Source organism: Muntiacus reevesi, chromosome 4 (genome assembly GCF_963930625.1).
Source record: "Muntiacus reevesi chromosome 4, mMunRee1.1, whole genome shotgun sequence".
Lineage (NCBI taxonomy): Eukaryota > Metazoa > Chordata > Mammalia > Artiodactyla > Cervidae > Muntiacus > Muntiacus reevesi.
Window position 1 is genome coordinate 119,584,655 of NC_089252.1, and position 19,382 is coordinate 119,604,036.

The 19,382-nt window shown below is 42.6% G+C and overlaps 1 protein-coding gene across 3 annotated transcripts in view; it reads left to right on the top strand.

The window, feature by feature from the left end:
• TMEM19 (transmembrane protein 19) overlaps positions 1–19,382 on the top strand; it is a 50,364-nt gene that overhangs the window by 12,389 nt on the left and 18,593 nt on the right. Inside the window, exons 4-7 of one of the 3 annotated variants that reach the window (XM_065934084.1) lie at positions 188–442; positions 1,585–1,794; positions 3,693–3,739; positions 8,335–12,515. In XM_065934084.1, the coding sequence (XP_065790156.1) occupies positions 188–442; positions 1,585–1,794; positions 3,693–3,739; positions 8,335–8,442 (620 nt within the window). In that variant the 3' untranslated portion in view covers positions 8,443–12,515. Of the gene's footprint in view, positions 1–187; positions 443–1,584; positions 1,795–3,692; positions 12,516–19,382 lie in introns of those variants that run through there. The other 2 variants (XM_065934085.1, XM_065934083.1) reach the window with 2 other exon arrangements.

A 19,382-nucleotide genomic window follows, 5' to 3' on the forward strand; every position in this document is an offset into this window, starting at 1 on the left:
TAATTATTCTGAAACAATGTAGAATGTGGGCAGTGTTATCATCCCAGTGTTAGTCATTTTAAACATTGTGGCCATTTTTCTTTTCTTAACTTTCACAGTGTAAATAGGAACAGTTACAGGTGCCTGTGTGGTCTTCCCCTTGAGGGGGAGGCATCCTTGTCCTCCTCGATTTCTTGTTGCACCCTAGGTGGGCAGAGGAACTGGATCCAGGTGTTCTGCAACGGGGCCGTGCCCACGGAGCTGGCCCTGCTCTACATGATAGAAAGTGGCCCCGGGGAGATCCCGATAGACTTCTCCAGACAGCACACTGCTTCCTGGATGTGTTTGTCTCTCCTGGCTGCGCTGGCCTGCTCTGCTGGAGACACGTGGGCTTCAGAAGTCGGCCCTGTGCTGAGTAAGAGCGCGCCAAGGCTGATAACGACCTGGGAGAAAGTTCCAGTCGGTGAGTCTTTGCTGAAGTTTCTTTTTTCAAAAAAAACTGAACAGGGACTCCCCTCACGATCCAGTAGTTAAGACCCGAGGTTCCACTGCAGGGGATCCGGGTTCCATCCGTAATCAGGGAACTAAGATCCCTCATGACACACAGTGTGACCAAAAAAAAGCCTCTTGATTTATCGTGTTTATTATTTAAAAGCCTTTTAAGAATTTCAGTTTGCGGTCTCCCCTAGTGGTCCAGTGGCTAAGACTCCATGCTACCAATGCAGGTCTGAGTTCAGTTCCTGGTCAGGGAACTAGATCCTGCATGCCACAAGGAAGACTGAGGGCCCCACATGCCAAAACTAAAACCCAGTGCAGCTAAATAAACAAATAATTTTTTAAAAAGAATTTCAGTTTTCCCCCTTAATTGGAAAATGACTATAGGCTATTAAACTAGTGATAATAAGTAGTATTTGCAGGAAGTGTTAGTAACTCCTAGATAAATTGTATGGTAACATAGAGCTTGACCTGTGGGGCTTATCAGTAGGAAGGGAAAAGGAAAGAAATGATAGAGTATCTCTTGGGAGCCTGGTATGTGGTTAGTGCTTCGGTGTGTACCTCATTTTCCCATTGTCGTTATCAACTACTGCTACCGCTGTTAATAGTGCTACTACTAGTGCTTCATCATCATCTCCTCCTCTTTCTTCTCCTTTTTCCTTCCTTTTGTCCCCTTCATTAGCACCAGCAACAACAAGATAGCAATTAATATATTTGAGACCCGCTCTCTGCAAAGCAGTGTTCTAACTGCTCTCCATTATTACTGTTTACTCTTAAGAATCATGTACATTGGTCCTTTTATTTTTTATATCTCACAAACAAGTAAACTAAGGCATAGAGAAGTTACCTAACTTCATCACAGTCACCAAGCTTGGAAATGACAGAACTGAGATTGAAACCAGGCATTCTGGCTCTCCTCAACTCACTGCTGAAAATGTCAGGAATTATTGAGGAGAAACGCCTCTTTTCTAAGTAGGAGGGTCTTTGGATTGCATCAGAGTGAACCCTTTCTTTGAGTTGGTTTTGATTAGACAGGTAACAGACGTTTTGCTTCTTACTTCCTGTGTTGGTTGATTCTTTGCCAGCTGATTTTCCCATGTTCTTCTTTAGGGACCAATGGAGGAGTGACGATGGTGGGCCTTGCCTCCAGTCTTCTTGGTGGGACCTTTGTGGGCATCGCTTACTTCCTCACACAGTTGGTTTTTGTTAACGATTTAGACATTTCTGCTCCCCAGTGGCCAATTATTGCATTTGGGGGTCTGGCTGGACTACTAGGATCAATTGTGGATTCATATTTAGGAGCTACCATGCAATTTAGTGGTAAGAACATAACCTTATTATTGCAACTTATTGGTGTATTAAAGAAATGAGGACTTAGCCACACACAGTAGTAGCAGCGCCTAGCTGCTTCAGAGAAGATATGTTTTAGACATATCTTAGATATGTCATGTTTATGGACAAAAAATTCTAGGACTGTATTTTTGACTAATTGTAAACAAGTTATTTTCGTTTCTTTTCTGTGAAAAGTGGAAAGCATGACAGCAGAGATATTTAATGTTTTTTTGGGGGGGGTGTTGCTTTTTTCACCCATACTGCTTGATGATTGCTAAAGGTAGTAGTCTGATCATGACATTGAATAAATGTGTCCTTAAAACCAAAAGAAAAGAGACAGGGGCTTCCTTGGTGGTGCAGTGGGTAGGAGTCTGCCCAGCAGGGCCGGAGACACAGGTTCGATCCCTGATTAGGAAGGTTCCACATGCCATGGGGCAGCGGGTCCTGTGCCAGAGCCCGTCCTCTGCAACAAGAAAAGCGGCACAGTGAGGAGCCAGCGCACTGAAACGAAGAGACGCTGCCACTCTGCACAGCTGGAGAAGGCCCATGCAAAACCGTGAGGCCCCATGCAGCCAAAACCGAAATAAATGTGTTTAAAAAAGAGAAAGAAGTGGGAAAGAAATGTGGAAAAGGAAAAAAGAGAGATAAGATAATAAAAACAATCCCAAAGACACAGATTGTAGAGGGAGCCAGAATAATAGGGCAAAGTCTCTAATACAATTTTGAATTTCTTATTCTTTTGTGATAAACTGACTGAAAGAGAATTACTCCTGCAGAGCAATGAGTAGAAGCTATACAGAGAATGATCATGCAGGAGACAGATGCCTTTGCTTGTGGGATTTTCATCCCAGGGAAGCAGAATTTGGGAGTCCAATCACTCTTATGCCCCTCTTTCCATTTGTTTTCCAAATCCATGTAAGAAATAATTATTCTGCTAACCTGACGCTACACAGATGATGTACTTTTCTACTGTGACGTCATGCCTGCTAGTCCTGCATCAAGATACATAAGCGTTTTCTCCAACATTTTCTGTGCTCTGCACCTAAGGCTCTCCTGTCATGTCCGTGTACCGACTTGTTCCCTTTGGTGTGTCTTGGCTCCAGCCTCTGACCAGCCACATGTTCTCCTTTGATTCATCCAGTGAAGAGGCTGGGAGTCTCCAGACGGTTCCCCAAACACAGTGCTCCCAGTTCTCTTCATGCCCTGGTGTAATCTCTTTCCACCAAGACATCTGTGCTCTCGGCTTCGTTAGTCTTACCTAGATGCTGGGAGGAAGCAGTCAGATTTTAATTTATACTAAAGGGTCAGTAACCATACATACAACACATTAGACCTTTTATGTTAAAGAGCCTAGGTTTTATTCTAAACTGAGTTCTAACTTGGAAATTTCTGATCATATTTAGTAGGTTGGAAAGAAAACGTGGGCAGGGGACAGATTGGATTCATCTCTGTGCCTCCTTTGTGTGGGCTCCTTGCTCGGCCTCTTAGCGTCTATTGCGGAGGTTGCAAAGGTGACCCCTGCTCTCAGGAGCCTCCCATGTGGTCTTAGAGGGGAGCCCCCAGGAAGGCAAGCCCAGTCTGCCAGTTTCATGCCACCTCTGCTTTTCAAGGCCTTCCTTCTCCTTCTGAAAGAGCTCCAGCATTGTTGAGAGACCAGTATTGAGGCGTACTGAGACCCATTTCTTCAAGGAAGCCTTTTGTAACCACGGGTTCCATCTCACTCACCATGTAGGTTATCCACTGAAGTCATTCTTTGAATGGCCGAGAGTCTTTGCAAGGTTATCATCTTTAGAGGAGAAAGCTAATTTGGTTTTTTTTTTTTTGCTGTTGTTTTTAAAATCAAGTCATTTGGATTTTCCACTTCATTCGCTTCTTTTTCATTCCAGGTTTGGATGAAAGCACTGGCATGGTGGTCAACAGCCCAGGGAAGGAGGTGAAGTACATAGCAGGGAAACCCATTCTCGACAACAATGCCGTGAATCTCTTTTCTTCTGTCCTCGTAGCCCTCTTGCTCCCAACAGCTGCTTGGGGTTTTTGGCCTAGACAGTGAACTTTATTTGATTTACCAAAGTTAAAACTATGATGAGTTTAGCTAAATTTGCAATTCCAGGTTTTATCCCAAGAATAACTATAATGACAAAGCAGAAGTGCCAGTTCCTCCTCTAGTCCATTATGATGGCATGTCACAGTTTTCCTCCCTGTAATGCGTTTCTGATAGCTAATATCTTCCTGGTGAAAGACAATACTCAGTTTAGCTATTTTTCTTCTGCTAAATGGAACTTGAACAGTGAAGTTGTAATGTCCTAATATATTGAACTGAAAGTTCCTACATGTTAGATACAAATTTTGTTTATTTAAATCAGCAGAGGGACTAAAAGTGTTAAAATTTTTAAATGGTTGAATTGTGATGGAGAAATGTCTCCATGCCACTTACCCAGATGTATTCGTTTTAAGTATTGAAACGAATCCGTGCGGAAGCCTGTGTAAGTGTAGTATCTTGGACTTCTCCCGTTACCTGCCACTTGTTACTGTGAAAAGTGTGGAGCGTGGTTCCTGGTGAGCTGCAGCGTCTTCTCCACGTTTGTTCTTCCTTCCTCAGAGTTAGTGATGGAAAGAAAGTAAATGTCTTTTTCATGTGACCATTAGAATGCACACAAAAAAGATTATTTTTAAGTAAAAGCAAAAGAGAGATCTGAGATCTAAAAAATGTGCACCTTACTATATATTTCAGTTGGTCTCTGAGCAGAAGTTATCTTAATAGCTTTAAGGTGTTTTGTAGCCTTCTTTGAAATTTGTCTGTGAATGTGTTTTACATTGGCATCTTGACCAGTGAGAGTCACTGGAAAATTAGTGCAATTATTGTTTCATTTGCTGTCCTAGAATTCACTGGAAGATGCTGTGATTTCCTCTACTATAGCCTCAACCAAAGTGAATTCTTACTTTTCAGTTTCGTTCTTCAGTTTGATGTATGTGCTAAAGGAGTTTAATATAGTATGGATTATTGTGCTAAAAGTATTTTGAAATATTTCTCATGTGATTTCAATATCTTTCTTCCCCTGCCTCTTGTGCATTCATAGAAAAATTGAGGAGAGATTGATGAATAAGCCACTATCAGAGTGGAGAAAGCTTAGAATTCTTTATTGGTGACTGCTTCAATGATTATCTAGAAATGACTTGGTTCAGGAAGAATTTTTTAAAAAACAGTTGACAGACTTAAGCCTTAAGCCAAGCAGCTCGTGGGTCTCAACCTGTCTGCTTTGTGTATACATTGACATCACCTGAGCATCTTTTTAAAGAAATACTTATATCTGCGCTTCTTCCAAATTTCTGACTTATGTAGTCTGGGACACAGACTGAGTATTGTGACTTTTTAAAGCCCTGGCTGCACCTTAGAATCATGTAGGGGATTTTTAAAAACACTGTTGTCAAGGCTGCTCTTTAGACCAAGTAAATCAATGTCTGAAAGTGAGATCCATGCATGGGTTATTTTTAGAAAACTCCCTAGGAGGGTCCAGTGTTTAAACAGTTTGAAAACTATGAAATAAGAATATGCTGTCCTCAGTCACTCAGTCATGCTTGACTCTTTACAGCCCTGTGGATGGACTGTAACCTGCCAGCCTCCTTTGTCCATGGGATTTTTCCAGGCAAGAATACTGGAGTGGGTTGCCATTTCCTCCTCTAGAGGAAGTTTCCAACGCAGGGATCGAACCCACTTCTCCTGTGTCTCCTGCTTTGGCAGGCAGATTCTTTACCACTGAGCCTCTAGGGAAGCCCCAAATTAAGAATATCTTTATACAAATGTCAAATAATTTTGTTGTACACCTGAAATTAATGTTGTATGTCAATTATAGTTCAATAAAAATAAAAAAAGAATACCCCATACCTCAAAGTCTCAAAAGAGTGGGGCTTTTCATCTTTATGCAGACTGCTGTTAGCAGTAGCACTAGGTGCTGTCTTTATGGATGGGTAGCTTCTGGTAATACAGTCTTACGTGACTTCCCACATCATTTCTCTGTCATTTTTTTGAGTGCAGCTTGTGTGTTCCTAGAGCTGTTCTAACATTCCTCTTTTCTCTTTTCCTGGAGATTTAGCCTCATGATGTTCTTTAGGGCAGACATACTCATTGGAACCATTTGGGGTTTGGCGGAATCACCACATTGGTAACAGTTTGGGGACGTATGCTTTACAGTCCTTTATTTGAAAACCAAGGGCTAGGTGTGTTTTGGAATCAAAATTGTTCAGATTTTAGACAAGTGACAGGGTAAATATAAAATATTTTACTTAAAACTGTGCAAAGAGTCTAGAAGGGCACCCATTACCAAATACACTGATATTTCTGTGGTGAGTATATGAATACCACCAATAAATGTGATAACTAAAGACTCTGAGTGCCTCAAATCAGGTCAGATCAGTTTTTGTCACAGAATTTAGGAAGAAATTCTCTGTTTGCAGAGCATGTTTGGATATGATAATTGTAGACTTTTAAAAAATGTGCTTTTTAAAAAAAAAAATTTCCATATACTAGATATTTTACTGTAACAAATAAACAATTTATGTAAAAAATGCTTTTCATGGAAGGAGCTCCATGGAACCATTTACTGAAATAATATGTGTACTGCTGCCTACCTAGGCAGCCTAAAGGCATACGTTCTATTTCTTTGCATACTCTCACACAGTAGAAAAGAACAAGGTATATGTGGCTCAGGGCAGCTCCTAAAGGAGATCTGAAGACTTCAAGGAGTATTATTTGAAGGCTCATCAAAGGAAGCCATCAGGAGAACAGTGAACTGATAAGACCAGTCATTCCATTCTTAGCTTTTCTCATCCCTTAAGTTATCTATGCCTTGGACTGGGTGCGTATCATGGTGGTTTAGTTGTTAAGTCATGTCCAATTCTTGCAACCCCATGGACTGTAACCTGCCAGGCTCCTCTGTCCATGGGATTCTCCAGGCAAGAATACTGGAGTGAGTTGCCATTTTCTTCTCCAGGGGATCTTCCTGACCCAGGAATCGGTATCTCTTTCTTTTTTCTAGCTGCTTTACCTGTAGGATGCTGGCTCCAGAAATGCCAACCTCATCCCCATTAGGCATAGACGTAGTATAAAGAAAAATCATGTGAGTTGACATGTTGTAAACGTTGCCACATGCCCGCAGCACAGACAGCTGCTGCCTGTCTGTCCCGTGGGCGTCCTGGGGCTCCACCCTCTGGTGTTCCTGACACCCCGCAGTGAGAGGAGGTTGCTTGGCCAGCAGATCCCAGGCGCCTTGCAAGAGCTTTCAGCGTGCATGCACAAGTGTGCAGCTGCACCATGGAGTCCTGTTGCTGTAGCTTCAAATGGTTCTGAACATTTAAAAAATAAGTGTTCAGTATATGTTAATTAAGTTGTTTGAGCCTAATCAGCTTTCCCATTTAAGAGTCACTAAAAGTTGATGATCAGGAACATATTTCTGGAAGAAAATTAAAAAACCAGTTTGGTTACCTGAACTTTACAGGACTGCCATGACGCCAGTGTTTCTCAATCGTGTGACACAGTTCTAATGGCTTTGGAACTAATGAATCACGAAGTGATTGTAGAAGGAGTAGGGTTGAGGCGGATTAACAGGGCAAAGCTTCAGAATTTATTTTTTCTGACAATATATGTTAATTCCCTTTCATTTATCATAACCACATCCTTCAAAACTTATTTTACACATGTGGCAACTCTTTTTTTAATGTTTGGATTTTTTTTAATGTGTAATTAATACTCTGAATCTTTCCTTTTTAAAAAATTATAACACTAGAGGTAAACTAAAATATCCTTTGCCTCCACTACCTCCTCAACAAATCTAGCTATCTCCCACCTTCCCCAAGATAACAGCTGTTAGTAATTTGAGATATTTTCTAGATGTTACTTGTTTGGGATGTATTTTAATGTATATTAATCAGTCAGATTTTCTTATAATTTGCACTGTCATTTTGCTGCTTCAAGTCAGGTACTTATACCCAAGAAAAACCTATTTAGGAAAAATGATTAGAAGGATGTATACCAAAATATTAATGTGTTATCTGTTATGATTATAGATTATTTTTATTTTTGAAATTTTTTAAGTTTTTGATCTATTATTTACAATAAAGCTACTGTTAAAACACTTATACAAAAATAATTTTAAATACACCTCTGTGAGATTTTTGTTTTTGGCTGTGCCGTGCTTCTTGTGGGATTTCAGTTCCCTGGCCAGGGATTGAACCCAGGCCTCAGCAGTGAAAGCGCCAAATTCTAATCACTGGACCACCAGGGAATTCCCTAAATACTTTTCTAAAAGTCTGCAATCAAATAAGTTTCTTCTGCAAATGAAAAAAATGCTCAGAGTAAACAAAATAATCTCGGGAATAACCCCTCTTCCCCACCACCCTTCCCCATTCTTATTTTAAGTGGTATTCCCTCTGTTTATAAACAGCCCTATTAGTAATGAATTTGAAAAGTAAAATGGGGTTTCAAGCAGCATAAATCCAGTCATCCAACGGTCACCTGCTGTCTTTATGCTTCAGGCACTGTGTTCTGGATCTAATGAATCAAAGATGACTGGACAAGGACCGTGCCCTCCAGGTCTGATAAGAGTGGGGAAGACATGTGTGTGTAACTATCATGTTGAATAAATATGACATGTGGACTATGATTTAAGCAGCTTTAGTTTTGTCTTCTGTTGGCCCTTCAAACTTCCCATAACCTTATATAGAAGTGTGGACATTTGCCATGTGAATAGCAAGCTGTGAATGAACATTTATTATTATTCCTAGAAACAGGTGGGAGAATGGGTGAACTCTCAGAGAGCAGAAAACCACATTACCCTTTCCCACTGCAGGCTTCCAGCTGAAGCAGGTTCAAGCTGAGAGTGGGGATTTGGTGGGGGAAGATTTGTTTGTATATTTTGCTTTCCAGGTTGTGCTATTCTAAATGCTGAATTGAGACTGTTGATAAACTCAAGTTTTGCTGATGCTGGTTGACTGAATGTTTATATGGCCTCACATGTTGAAATCATAACCTCTAGTGTGATGGTGGTAGGAGATGGGGCTTCGGGAGATGACTGGATCTTTGATCCTCCTGAATGGAATCGGTGCCTTATAAAACAGACGCCAGAGAGCCCTCTTGTCCTCTCCACCACATGAGAGCACTTGAGAAAATGGCCATCTGCAACCTAATGGCCCCCGTTAAGGGGGTCCTTAACAGAATCCGACCTCGCTGCCACCCTGATCTTGGACTTCTAGCCTCCAGAACTGTGAAAAGTAAATTTCTGTTGCTTGTAAGTCACCCAGTCTCTGGTACTTTTGTTACAGCCGTTGGAACGGACTGAGACACTGGTGTAGAAGTGGGAAGGGAGATAGAGGTAGGAAGAAAATAAGTCTGCAATGATAGTTTTGGTGGTCTAGGCATGGCAGATGGTGACTACAGCCATGAAATTTAAAGACACTTACTCCTTGGGAGAAAAGTTATGACCAACCTCAACAGCATATTAAAAAGTAGAAACGTTACTTTCAACAAAGGTCCATCTAGTCAAGGCTATGGTTTTTCCAGTGGTCATGTATGGATGTAAGAGTTGGACTATAAAGAAAGCTAAGCACAGAAGAATTGATGCTTTTGAACTGTAGTGTTGGAGAAGACTCTTGAGAGTCCCTTGGTCTGCAAGGAGATCAGTCCTGAATATTCATTGGAAGGACTGATGCTGAAGCTGAAAGTCCAATACTTTGGCCACCTGATGCGAAGAGCAGAGTCATTTGAAAAGATCTTGATGTTGGGAAAGATTGAAGGCTGGAGGAGAAGGGGACAACAGAGGATGAGATGGTTGGATGGCATCACTGACTCAATGGACATGAGTTTGAGTAAACTCCGGGAGTTGGTGATGGACAGGGAGGCCTGGCGTGCTGCAGTCTATGGGGTCGCAAAGAGCAACATGACTGAGCAACTGAACTGATCTGAGGCATGGCAGATGGCAAATGCTGGTGTTACTGAATGAGTCTCATGTAGGAGGTTAGACTTGGTATTATCCTGCGGGGTGCTTTTGTGGGCTATTTGGAGGTTTCCTGGAAGCACTTCTTCTGGAAGTGCTAGCCAGTCTCAGTGCAATCTCTGGCTTCACCGTCAAAGAGGGAGTCAGCACTTTCTTGCCCTCTGGGATCCCAGGCAGGGGTTAGTCCCCAGGATGAACTTTGTCATTAACTTTCTCAGGCATGACTCGGGTACTGGCTTGCTCTCTGTCTCTCCTCTCCTTCACAGTTCTTAACACCAGCAGCTGCATCTGTAGTCCAAGTGGTTCATTCCATCAGTTATCTGTTGAAGCAAACCACCCCAGAACTTAGTGGCTAACATCAAAAACCATTCATTTGCTCACAGTTTGTGGCTGGCTGTTCGGGTTGAGCTCAGCTGGGCAGTTCTGTTTTAAGTGACGTCAGCTGGACTCACTCAGCCATGTCTGCCGTCAGTTGACTGGTCAGTGAGAGGCTGGACCGGCTGGTTGTGATGGCTTCATTTGTATGACTGGCACCTTGATGCTGCTTCTTGACTTGACTTCTCTATATGACCTGTCTGTCATCCTTCAGTAGGCTTCTTTACCTACTGGAGACAGGCGTTTCCAGACAGCAAAAATCGGAGCTGCAAGTTCTCCTAAGGCCTTGCCTTAGAAGTCTCATGATGTCATTTCTGCCACAATTATTGGTCCAAAAAGTTAAAAGACTACTTAGATTCAAGGGGTGGAAAAATGTACTCCACCCTTCATGGCAGGAATAGTAGAGTTACATGTGTTAGTCACTCAGTCATGTCCAACACTTTGCGACTCCAGGCTCCTAAGGTGCCCTTCCAGACCCCTCTGTCCATGGGATTTCTCAGGCAAGAATACTGAAGTGGGTTGCCCTTCCCTTCTCAGGGGAATCTCCCTGACCCCGGGATCAAACCTAGGTCTCCTGCATTGCAGGTGGATTCTTCACCATCTGAGCCACCAGGGAAGCCATACTAAAGGAGAAAGGTGACAGAGGCATGTGATGACGTGGCGGGCATTATTCTAACAATCTCCCACTCTGTTACTTCTCAATTACTGGGCATCTAGACTCTTTCTGCTGAGGTCGTCTTACCAGTTGGGTAACCCTATTGGACAGGTTTCAAGACAACCTCGTGATAAGGTTTCACCAGGTGAACTTCATGTGCTCCGTGGGAAAAATCCGTAGGTTGCTTTGACAACCCCGGGAAGTGCTAGCCAATCTCAGTGAAATCTCTGGCTTCAACATCAAACAGGGAATCGGGTACTTTCTTGCCCTCTGGAATCCCAGACAGGGCTCGTCCTTAGGATGAACATTGGCATTAACTTTCTCAGGCATGACTTGGGCACTGGCCTTCCCTCTCTCTCTGAACTAAAGGAAAAACTCTCTCAGGGTACACTTAAAGTTTCCTCCCCAGGTTGAGGATTCACAGCCTGGCTACCACTCCCTCTAAAGAAACTGTTCACTCTCCACACAGAAGCCTCCTCCTCTCTGGCTACATTTTATAGCTCTGGTCCGGCTGAGGAGTCCAGGCGTTCTGCAGCAGGTTTCAGGTTCTCTGTGGAAGGGTGTGTGCCTTAGCCTCAATTCAGTCTCCAGATGCCAGTCATATCATACTTGCATGTCCATCACAACAAGGCATCCTAACACTGTGTGTTCACATACGTTATATTTTAGCCAGGATACAAGGGTAAGACAGAGGCAAGTGAGAACCCTGCCACTAGCTGGTGGTGATCTGAGAACACCCGGCAGAAAACATTAAGTGGAACACTAAAAGATGAGTAAAACTTTGTGAAGTCAAGACAGTGGGGACTCCCTCCCAGAGGGCATGACGACACATCCAAGTACTGAGCTGCACAGGGTGTGGCATTTTGAGGTACCGTGACTAGAGATTTGGTACTGACTAAAGACTGAAAATGAAAGCATCAGTCACTCAGTCATGTCCAGCTCTTTGTGACCCCGTGGACTAACCTCAGGCTGTCCATGGGATTCTCCAGGCAAGAATACTGGAGTGGGTGGCCATTCTCTTCTCCAGGGTGTCTTTCCGACCCAGGGATGGAACCCAGGTCTCTTGCATTGACAGATTCTTTACCATCTCAGCCATCAGGGAAGCCCTGGTAGTCTGGAATCTGTCTGTGAAGGACCCTAATATTAACCCTGTGACCTTGGGGCAAAACGTAGTCTTTCTATGTGGAAAATGGTATTAATGTGCATACTTTAGTTTCACATATGGTTGATATCAAATCAGTCAATATAAGTAAAAAGCCTCTGGGAAAACCATGTGCCTGGGCAGAATAATGGTCCCCAGAAGCTGTCCCTGTGCCAGTCTTTGGAGTTTGTGACAACCAGATCTGGTAAAGGAGACTTACAGATTCAGGTTGAGAACTCTGAGGTGGGGAGATCAGCCTGGATTACCCAGGTGAATTCAACTTCCTCACGGGCATCCCTTAAAGTGGAAAACTTTTCCAGGCTGTGATCAAAGAAAGAGATGTGACAACAGAAGAAGTCAGAGAGATGCTGGTTTTGCAGATGGATGAAGGGGGCCATGAGCCAAGGAATGCGGGCAGCTTCTAGAAGCTGGTGAAGTGAGGAAACGCATTCTTCCCTGGGGTCTGCAGAAGAATGCAGCCCTGCCAATGCCTTGACTTCAGGACTTTGACCTGCAGAACTGTAAGGCAATAAATCATTTTTGTTTTAAGCCACTAAGTTTGTGATCATTTTGTCATTTCTCAGCAGCCACAGAAAACTAATAGACCATGTGAGCTTTGAATGGCAGCTGGATGCAGCACAAGTCCTGGAGCTAGACTGCCTGGGTTCAGAGCCTAGCTCTGCCACTCACTAGCTGCATGACCCTGTTTACTTAGCCTCTCTGTGCCTCAGATTCTTCATCCATAAAATGGGCTATTAATAGCACCTAGCTCATGGTGCTGCTGTGAGGATCCATGAGTCCACCCTTCTAACATACTTAGCACAGTCTCTAGCATAATACACAGATAGTTAATGTTATCATTGGACTTCCCAGGCGGCCCAGTGGTAAAGAATCTGCCTGCCAGTGTGGGAGACACAGGAGACTCAGTTTCAATTTGGGTTGGGAAGATCCCCTGGAGGAGGAAATGGCAACCCACTCCAGTATTCTTGCCTGGATAATCCCATGGACAGAGGAATCTTGAGGGCTACAATCCATGTGATCACGAAGAGTCAGATACAACTGGGCAAGTGAGCATGCGCACATGCAAATGTCATCATTGCTATTGGACACATCCAAAGTGCCATGCGAAAGCAAGTTATTTCTACTTTTTCTGAATTTTTATTTATTTATTTTTGACTGTGCAAGCTCTCCGACGCTGCCCTCAGGCTTTCTCTAGTTTCGGCAAGCAGAGGCTACTCCTAGTTGCAGGCTGTCATAGTGGTGGCTTCCCTTGTTGCAAAGCATGGGCTCTGGGTGCACAGGCTTCAGTAGTTGGGGCACTCAGGCTTAGTTGCCCCGCATCATGTGGAATCTTCATGGACCTGAGCTCCAACCTCAGGGAAGTCACTGTTATTTTGATATTATTATTATTATTATTCTATGAAAAAGATAACCTCCAATGTTATATGAATTAACTAGATTCGTGTCATTTATTTTTCAAGAGGGAAGAAAAATATATATTTTTTATATCAAACTATATTAACCAAGGGCTTCCCAGGAAGTACAGCATTGGCCACAGGACTGTAAAAGGTCAATTTTCATTCCAATCACAAAGGCACTGCTGAAGAATGCTCAAACTACCACACAATTGCACTCATCTCACACGCTAGCAAAGTAATGCTCAAAATTCTCCAAGCCAGCCTTCAACAGTACATGAACTGAGAACTTCCAGATGTTAAAGCTGGTTTTAGAAAAAGCAGAAGAACCAGAGATCAAATTGCCAACATCCGTTGGATCATCAAAAAAGCAAGAGAGTTCCAGAAAAACATCTATTTCTGCTTTATTGACTATGCCAAAGCCTTTGACTGTATGGATCACAACAAACTGTGGAAAACTCTTCAAGATATGGGAATACCAGACCACCTGATCTGCCTTCTGAGAAATCTGTATGCAGGTCAAGAAGCAACAGTTAGAACTGGACATGGAACAGCAGACTGGTTCCAAATCGGGAAAGGGGTATGTCAAGTCTGTATATTGTCACCCTGCTTATTTAACCTATATGCAGAGTACATCATTCGAAATGCCAGGCTAGATGAAACACAAGCTGGAATCAAGATTGACGGGAGAAATATCAATAACCTCAGATATGCAGATGATACCACCCTTATGGCAGAAAGCAAAGAGGAACTAAAGAGTCTCTTGATGAAACAAAGAGGAGAGTGAAAAAACTGGCTTAAAACTCAACATTAAGAAAAGAAAGATCATGGCATCTGGTCCCATCACTTCATGGCAAATAGACGGGGACAATGGAAACAGTAACAGACTTTATTTTCTTGGACTCCAAAATCACTGCGGAAGGCGACTGCAGCCATGAAATTAAAAGACGTTTACTTCTTGGAAGAAAAGCTAGGACCAACCTAGACAGCATATTAAAAAGCAGAAATATTACTTTGCCAACAAAGGTCCACATAGTCAATGCTATGGTTTTTCCAGTGGTCATGTATGGATGTGAGAGTTGGACTATAAAGAAAGCTGAGTGCCGAAGAATTGATGCTTTTGAACTGTGGTGTTGGAGAAGAGTCTTGAGAGTCCCATGGACTGCAAGGAGATCCAAGCAGTCCATCCTAAAGGAAATCAGTCCTGAATATTCATTGGAAGGACTCATGCTGAAGGTGATACTCCGATACTTTGGCCACCTGATGCAAAGAACTGACTCATTTGAAAAGACCCTGATACTGGGGAAAATGGAAGGCGGGAGAAGAAGGGGACAACAGAGGATGAGATGGTTGGATGGCATCACCAACTCAGCGACATGAGTTTGAGTAAGCTCCGGGAGTTGGTGATGGACAGGGAAGCCTGGTGTGCTGCAGTCCATGCGGTCACAAACAGACACCTGAACTGAATAGTAATCACAGGGCTCCCTATGCTCTTTAAACTCATCAACAGTTATTTCCTTACTCATGCTTCAGGTATCTAGGCCATCTGGACTATTAATACTCTCAGGATATATCCTATGCTTTCGGATATCTCCATGTTATTCCACACATTCTTACTAGAAGGCTTTTGCTTCTCTTCTGGCAGGAAGTTGACTGGCATCTATGAGAAGATGTATGTACTTGCACATGATAAATCAGATTCTAGAGTGGTGGGAATATGGTAAAATAATTTGTGTCCACTTTCCAAATTCCTTTACTCTTTTACTTAATTTCCACCCCATATTCCTACCCCCAAAACCTCTATCTTTAGAGCCTTTGAGGGAAGAAACTAGAGATATTACAAAAAATAGGTAGTGCTATCTAAATATCCTGATCACCATGGTCCCTACTGGGTTTCTACCTGGTGGAAGAAGAGAAAAATCATCTGGCTTGAGAGGAAATGTCTTTGAGCCATCTCTGTGTCATGCTTACTGTCCCACTTTCCCTAAGAACTGAATGAGTCTCACCCATTTTTACATAATGACAGGTTAGCAGGTACTCCTGGAAGATTTTCTCACCTCCCACCACCAGATTTTTGTTTCCCCAGTTAAAATCAGGGTTGCTAAGATGACCTCTCCTTGAGTGTGTGCGTGCATGCTCAGTCATGTCCGACTCTTTAGCGACCCTTGGACTGTAGCCTGTCAGGCTCCTCTGTTCATGGAATTTTCCATGCAAGAATACTAGATTGGGTTGCCTTGTTCTCCTCCAGGGGATCTTCCTGACCCAAGGGCTGAACCCGAGTTTCCTGTGTCTCCTGCATTGGCAGATTGATTCTTTACCACTGAGCTAAGGGAACCCACAGGGAAGCCCTCTGGGCACATTTTAAATGATTATTTTTCTTCTCCTGGTGGGATATTTCTCTGTGGTATGACTCTTGGAGGTAAAATTCAGAAAATTGTGGAACCTCTCTATTCTGGGGTCCTGTAGTGGTTTTTAACTCTCAAGACAGTCTACACTGAGCTTCCAGCAATTCCTCAATTATAAAGTCTTTCTACTGATACTGGTTCCAGCTGCTAGATTTTGCTCCTGGGCTTCTGCTCCCTGTTATAATAGCTGTGATCCTCTGTATCCATCTGTCTCTCTCCAGTCTGGGGGGAAGCAGTTTGCTCTGTGACCTCAGTTCTCTTAGAAAGCAAAGAGTCGTTGACTTTGTCTGTTCAGCTTTTGCCTTGTTGTCAGATGAGAAACTTGAATTCAATGTGATTTTAATCCTTATGTTGAAAAGTGAAAGTGAAGTCGCTCAGTCCTATCTGACTCTTTGCGACCCCATGGACTGTAGCCCACCAGGCTCCTCCGTCCATGGGATTCTCCAGGCAAGAATACTGAAGTGGGTTGCCATTTCCTTCTTCAGGGGATCTTCCCGACCCAGGGATCAAACTCAGGTCTCCCGCATTGCAGGCAGACGCTTTAACCTCTGATCACCAGGGAAGCTGTGCAATAATAAGCTTAATTTTCTTATCAGTGAATAGTCATATATACTTTGCAAAGTTGCACAGAGATTTGGAGTTCATGTATGCAAATCACTTGTAGGGGAACTTAATGACTAGTAGGTTTATTATTGATTGATGGCACACTTCCTAAGGAACTATGTATGTTCCAAATAGTAATCCAATCTGAACCAAACATTAACTTTCAAAAAAGTTAAACTAAGCGTTTATTCACTTCTGCTTTTACTTGAAAACTGAAGTTTGGTTCAGTTTCCTGTGGCTTCTAGTACTCACTTTACATTATTGTACAGTAAAAAATTGTTTTTCTGAGTAATACTGTGATAAGCTTTCATTCGTTCCATATATCTAAATTACTTTCTTGATCCTCTTGTTTTATATCAGTACAGCAAATCATTCATACTAGAAAGTTCACTGGACTGAGAAATGGGGAAAATGAGACTGAGTCCTATTCTAGCACTAATTAGCTGAATGATTTTGGGCAAATCACAGTAATACTTGAGTATCAGTTTCTTCATCCAAACCACAACCTATTTGAAATAGACAATCAAAACCCCCTTTCAGGGCTAAATTTCATTTATTCATTTCTTCAATATTTATTCGTGGTCTATTGGATATACAGATCTTCTTTGACTTATGATAGTGTTCATCCTGATAAACCCATTGAAAACTGAAATATCCTAAGTTAAAATGCATTTAATACACCTACTGAATATCATAGCTTAGCCTAGCCTAGCTTAAAAGGGCTCAGAACACTAACATTGCCTATAGTTGGGCAAAATCATATAACACAAAGCCTATTTTATAATAAAATGTTGAATAGCTCGTGTAATTTATTGAGTACTATACTGAAAGTGAAAGCAGAATGGTTATCTGGGTGCAGGATGGTTTTAAGTGTATCAGTTGTTTACCCTTGCTACTGCTGCTACTGCTAAGTCATTTCAGTCGTGTCCGTTCAGTTCAGGCTCCTCTGTGCGACCCCATAGACAGCAGCCCACCAGGCTCCCCCGTCCCTGGGATTCTCCAGGCAAGAACACTGGAGTGGGTTGCCATTTCCTTCTCCAATGCATGAAAGTGAAAAGTGAAAGTGAAGTCACTCAGTCCTGTCCGACTCTTTGTGACCCCATTGACTGCAGCCTACCAGGCTCCTCCGTCCATGGGATTTTCCAGGCAAGAGTACTGGAGTGGGTTGCCATTGCCTTCTCCAAGTCACGTAGCTCCCTTGGAATTCCAGCTCCCTTCTACTGCCTGGCAACATCAAAGAGCATCCTAGTGAATGCTAGGATGGGAAAAAATCAAAACTCAAAATCTGAAGTATGATTTCTACTGAATGTGTTTCACTTTCACACCACTGTAAAGTCAAAAAATCATAAGCCAAACCACTGTAAGTCGGGACTATCTGTACTCTACAGTATTAGGCACGAAGCATTGGGAGTCAGACAAAATAAACATAAATCTTATACTCTAGCCAGGAGTTAGGCATTAAGTTAGGCATTAAGCCAATAATCCCACGACATAATGACACATTGTGAAGGACATGATAGGAGTTTATGAAGGCAAATATGTTGGTGGATGATTACAATAGTGGGACCTGGAAGGGCTAATTGTGTTGGAAAGTCAAGAAATATTTTTCTGAGGAAACAATAGTAGGCAATGGCCAGGTTTGGTTTGTTTGTTTTTAAAAAGGGGAGTGGGTGGGTAGGGAGTAGAGAGCATTCCTGGAATAAGAAACAGCCAGCAGAAAAACCTTGAAGCAGAAAAGAGCTTGGCCTGTTAAAGGAAGGCAAAGGTGGCTGTCAGGCTGGAGCATAGTGAACAGGGGGGAGAGTCATTCAAAGAGCATGGACGGAGTCCCTGACAGACAGGACTGAACCCTGCCAGAGCTTTGACTTGTCAGACTCTGGGTTCTATCTCAGTGCCACAGAAAACAACTGCCAAGTTTTTCCAAATTTCCTTGAATCTGAGATTTAGCCTCACTCTATTCCTCTTTGTAAGATCTGCATTCTGCAAAGCAAAACAATCTTTTTGAGGAAACTCATCTGCAGTGACTAATACAAAAGAAGCTCAATCTACAAACACTCAGTTTTCTTTGGTGTACAAAGGAGTTAAGGCAATATTTTCAGTGTTGCCTGCAGAGTGAAATCACCTGGGAAGTTTTGATAATTCCCATTGCTTTGTTTCTCCTTTGGGGAAATTTGATCTAACTAGCCTGGGGTACATAACAAGAGAGTTTCTACAAGATTCTCTGTGATTCAAATGTGCAGCCAAAATTAAGAACAATTTGCAGGGAAAGCTAGAAAGCTCAAAGTTTTAACAATTTTTGTTCACCACATATGCATCTATTTTCAGCACAAGTTTTTTGTGTTTTTCTTTTTTTTTTTCCAACGGCCCATATGCTTGCCAGGCACCATTCTCACAAAAGTAGACTTTGAAAAAGTAGTACTTCACAAAAGTAGACTCATAACTCACAATAAACCCATAAGAATACTCACTGTTTCCCCATTGGCTAAATAAGGAAATTGAAGCATAGAGTGTGAATGATTTGCCCAAGGCCACATCACTGGTAAATGCAGAGCTAGTATTTGAACCGAGGCGTCTGGCTTCAAAATCCATATTCTTACCTGCTTTGTTGTAAGACCTCTGTGAAGTCACAAGAGAGAAGACAGCTTGCATGCTTTCTACACTGCCAGTGTCAACTGAAAGAAAAACATGCAACATAAAAGTAGTGGGCTAAGTTTTTAATCAACATCATACTGAGGACTATAACCCAGGAAATATTCTCTCAGCACTGTGCTAAGTCGCTTCAGTCGTGTCCGACCCTGTGCAACCTTATAAACTGTAGCCCACTAGGCTCCTCTGTTCATGGGATTCTCCAGGCAAGAACACTGGAGTGAATTGCCATGCCCTTCTTCAGGGGATCTCCCGGACCCAGGGATCGAACTGGAGTGTCTTACATCTAATTTGCACTGGCAGGCAGTTTCTTTACCACTAGCAGCACCTGGGAAGCCCATTCTCTCAGTA